The sequence below is a fragment of the Lactuca virosa genome, chromosome 7, assembly GCF_052849685.1.
Source record: "Lactuca virosa cultivar CGN04683 chromosome 7, Lactuca_virosa_CGN04683_v6, whole genome shotgun sequence".
Taxonomy (NCBI): Eukaryota; Viridiplantae; Streptophyta; class Magnoliopsida; order Asterales; family Asteraceae; genus Lactuca; species Lactuca virosa.
In genome coordinates, this window is record NC_136432.1 from 164,832,674 (window position 1) to 164,837,701 (window position 5,028).

Genomic DNA, 5,028 nt, shown 5'->3' on the forward strand with positions numbered 1-5,028 from the left:
AAATGAGATTTGTGGAATCCGCCAAGGTCAAAATGAGACTTTTCATGATTATTGGGAGAGGTTCAACAACTTGTGCTATAGTTTCCCACAACACCAAATTCCGGAACAACTCCTCATTCAACACTTCTATGAGGGATTGTTACTAATGGAGAGAAGACTAGTTGATGCCTCAAGTGGTGGAGATGTCTTTAGCAAAACTCCACAACAAACAAGACAACTCTTCAACATCATAGCCGTAAATTCACAACATTTTGGCCCTCGCCAAGATATGAAGAGATAAACTCAACAAAAAGTCAATGAAGTGGGAACATCAAACCTAGAGTCTCAAATCAAAGACTTAACCTCCGTTTTTCAAAAGCTAGCCATGGGACAAACTCCACAAGTGATGGTTTGTGGAATATGTGCAACAATGGGACATCCTACGGATATGTGTCCCATTCTTCAAGAAGATGCGGAACATGTAAATGCCACGGGAGAGTTCCAAAACTACCACAACAAGCCATCCGGTTACCAAAATGCATATAATTCAAGTTGGAAGCCAAATCCCAATATGAGCTACAACCCAAGACCATTTCCTCAAAATGCATTGGTTAGACCTTCCTACCCGCCACCACAACCTCACTACCAACATCCACAACCACACTATGAATCCAAACCACACCCTCCACATCACCAACAACCTCCTCAATCCCAACCAAGTAGCTCTGGAATGTCTCTTGAAGACATTGTCAAATCCTTAGCCACTAGTACCCAACAATTCCAAAAAGAGACAAGAACTAGTATCTCCAACCTTGAAGCACAAATGGGAGATATAGTTACATCCATAAGCAAGTTGGAGTCCCGTGGGAAATTGCCTTCTCAAACCGAAAAGAACCCAAATGTCAATGTGGTGACCTTGAGAAGTGGCAAACAAGCGGGAGAAAGTAGTTCAAAGAAGAAGCCAAGGGAAGAAGAGGAAGAAATATAAGTCATTCCCATTGAAGAACCTATAGTCAAGAACGATGCACAAGCCGGAGTTCCAAAGAAGACTATTCCCCTCGTAACACCCATAGCCACTCAACCGCCATTCCCCTCCCGACTCGCGACTTCGAAAAAGAACATGGAGGAGAAAGAGATTTTGGACACCTTTCGAAAGGTGGAAGTGAACATCCCTCTACTTGATGCAATCAAGCAAATCCCTACATATGTGAAGTTTTTGAAAGAACTTTGTACCAACAAGAGGAAGTTGAAAGGAAATGAGAAAATTTCGATGAATGAAAACGCATCCGCGGTTTTACAAAGGAAACTTCCACCCAAATGCAAAGATCCCGGAATGCTTACGGTTCCTTGCAAGATTGGGGACGTCACTTTTAGTAGTGCTATGCTTGATCTTGGTGCTTCTATCAATGTCATGCCTTATTCGGTGTATGAATCGTTGAATGTTGGACCTCTAAGTGAAACCGGTGTCATAATTTCTCTTGCGGACAAATCAAGTGTCTTTCCTAGAGGTGTTTTGGAAGATGTTTTGGTGCAAGTGAACCAATTGGTCTTCCAGGTGGATATTTATGTGATTGATCTAGATGACCAAGTGTCCTCCAAATCGGCTCTAATCTTACTTGGGAGGCCATTTTTGAAAACGGATAGAACAAAGATTGATGTATATGCGGGAAGTTTGACAATGGAGTTTGATGGTGCAACAATAAGCTTTAATATCTATGATGCTATGAGATATCCTAGTGATGTTTCATCTTTGTACTTTGTAGATGTTGTTGAGCCACTAACCCAAGAATTGTTCGAGTTGTCTAATGGTGATGTGTTGGAAATGATTTTAAGAAAGGGATTTGATTGTGGGAAGCTAGCTGAGCAATTAATGCTTTATTCTTTGGATCCGGAGGTTGAGAGATTGGTCAATAATTTAGAGGTGAAGAAATCCACAAGATTTGATGTCAAGCAAATTGAGTTGCCCCCAACCAATACGAAGTTGTCTCCATCCCTTGTTCAACCACCTGAATTGGAATTGAAGGTTACCTCAACACTTGAAGTATGCCTACTTGGGAAAGAATGAAACTCTTCCGGTTATCATTTCAACTCACTTAACCGAATTTGAAGAAGAGAAACTCCTCAAGGTGTTGAAGGAGCACAAAGAAGCCATGGGTTGGACGATTGCGGACATTAATGGATTGAGTCCCTCCACTTGTTTGCACAAGATCTTGATGGAGGATGAATGCAAGCCGAGTCGGGATGCACAAAGAAGATTGAACCCGCCTATAATGGAAGTTGTGAAGAAAGAGATATTGAAGCTCATTGATGCGGGAATGATCTATCGAATCTCGGATAGCAAGTGGGTGAGCCCGGTCCAAGTCGTGCCAAAGAAGACGGGAATCACGGTGGTCGAGAACGACAAAGGTATGATGGTCCCCACCCGCGTGCAAAACGGGTGGAGAGTATGTATTGACTACCGCAAACTCAATGCAAGCACACGAAAAGATCATTTTCCATTGCCTTTCATTGACCAAATGTTAGAAAGGTTGGCCGGAAAATCTCATTATTGTTGTCTAGACGGGTACTCCGGTTTTCACCAAATCTCGGTGGCACCGGAAGACCAAGAAAAGACAACATTTACATGTCCATTTGGCACTTTTGCATACCGGAGAATGCCATTTGGATTGTGTAATGCCCCGGCCACTTTCCAACGTTGTATGGTTAGTATCTTTTCAGAGTATGTTGAAAATATAATTGAAGTTTTTATGGATGACTTTACGGTATATGGGAACTCGTTTCAAGAATGTTTGACCAATCTCACCAAAATTTTGAAAAGATGCATTGAAACAAATTTGGTTTTAAATTTTGAGAAGTGTCATTTCATGGTGAGTCAAGGTCTCATTTTGGGTCACATTGTGTCAAAGAATGGAATTGAGGTAGATAAGGCAAAAATCGATGTTATTCAAAGCTTACCTTACCCGACTTGTATTCGGGAAGTTCGTTCTTTTTTGGGCCATGCAGGTTTCTACCGACAATTCATCAAGGACTTTTCAAAGATAACAAGACCAATGTGCCAACTCTTGCAAAAGGATGTTGATTTCGAGTTCAATGAGGCGTGCAAAGAAGCTTTCGACAAGCTCAAAGAGTTGCTTACATCCGCTCCTATCATACAAGCTCGAAATTGGGATCTCCCCTTCGAGATCATGTGTGATGCAAGCAATTATGCTATTGGCGCCGTTTTGGGTCAAAAGAATGGAAGAGCCTCCCATGTGATCTATTATGCATCAAGGACACTAGATAATGCTCAAAGCAACTACTCTACCACGGAGAAGGAGCTATTGGCCATAGTGTTCGCTATGGAGAAGTTTAGACAATACCTACTTGGTACCAAAGTTATCGTGTATTCGGATCATGCGGCTCTCAAGTACTTGATGACAAAGAAAGATGCAAAGCCAAGACTCATCCGATGGATCTTATTATTGCAAGAATTTGATTAGAAATTCGGGACAAGAGCGGATGCGAGAACCTTGTTGCCGACCACCTAAGCCGGATCACTTCAAATGAAACTCCCCTCCCGTTGCGAGACGAGTTTCCGGATGAGCATCTCTTTTCCCTTACTCAATATATTCCTTGGTATGCCGATATTGTTAACTTTTTGGTCACAAAAAGGTATCCCGACACATTCTCACGAGCTCAAAAAGATAAATTGAAGAGTGATGCAAAATATTATGTGTGGGATGAACCTTATTTGTGGAAACATTGTCCCGATCAAATCATTAGGCGATGTGTGCCCCAACAAGAGCATCAATCCATTTTGCAATTTTGTCATAAATTTGCTTGTGGGGGACACTTTGGACCTAGCCGGACCTTGAGAAAGGTCCTTGAGTGTGGACTATTTTGGCCAACCATGTCACGCGATTGTTACTTGTTTTGCAAAAGTTGTGAACGGTGCCAAAGGACGAGAAACATTTCACATAAAAATCAAATGCCACAAAATCCAATCCTTGTTTTTGAAGTTTTTGACGTATGGGGGATCGATTTCATGGGCCCATTTCCCGTTTCGTTTGGCAACGTTTACATCTTGCTCGCGGTTGACTATGTTTCTAAGTGGGTTGAGGCCAAAGCCACAAGATCGGATGATGCCAAAACAGTTATCGACTTTTTAAAATCTAATGTCTTTGTGAGGTTTGGTGTGCCTAGGACATTGATCAGTGATCGAGGGACACATTTCTGCAACAAAATGACGGAGACTTTATTGAAGAAGTACAATGTGACCCATCGTGTCTCTACCGCCTACCACCCTCAAACAAATGGTTAAGCGGAAGTTTCGAATCGTGAAGTGAAGAGTATTCTTGAGAAAACAGTGAATCCGACAAGAAAGGATTGGAGTTTAAGGCTTGATGATGCCTTATGGGCCTGTCGGACCGCTTACAAGACCCCGATAGGAATGTCCCCATTTAGGTTGGTTTTTGGAAGCCCGTGTCATCTTCCCGTCAAATGGGAGCACCGTGCATTTTGGGTGGTCAAACAATGTAATTTCAATATTGATGAGGCGGGAAGACATAGGAAGCTTCAACTTCAAGAGCTAGAAGAATTGAGAAATGACTCCTATGAAAACTGAAGGATTTATAAGGAAAAAACGAAGCTCTTCCACGACAAGTCCATCACTCGGAAGCATTTCGAACCGGGGCATAGGGTCTTACTTTACCATTCACGATTGAAGTTATTCCCGGGCAAATTAAGATCAAGGTGGATTGGCCCATTTGTTGTGATAAAGACCTTTGACCATGGGGCGGTGGAAATCCAAAGTGAAGAAACGAGACAAATTTTCAAAGTCAATGGGCACCGATTGAAGCCATTCTATGAAGGTTTTAATGCAAATACTCTTGAAATCATCCATTTGGATGTCCCGACGTGTTGAATCAAGCTAGAAGGACGTTTCACCAAAGACATTAAAGAGGGGCATTTTTGGAAAGCTTTATGCCTTCATGTTTTTACGTTTGAATAAAGAAGATTTGAAGATGTTTTGATGTGTCTTTTTGAGTTATTTTTGAAGCATTCAAGAAT

At 41.9% G+C, this 5,028-nt stretch overlaps 1 protein-coding gene across 1 annotated transcript; it reads left to right on the forward strand.

Moving 5' to 3' along the window:
* The first annotated feature begins 1,099 nt into the window (after window positions 1-1,099).
* Window positions 1,100-2,044, forward strand: LOC145127290 (uncharacterized). Its single transcript, XM_079062510.1, has one exon. The coding sequence runs from the start codon at window positions 1,100-1,102 to the stop codon at window positions 2,042-2,044; it is 945 nt and encodes a 314-aa protein (XP_078918636.1).
* The last annotated feature ends 2,984 nt before the right edge of the window (window positions 2,045-5,028 follow it).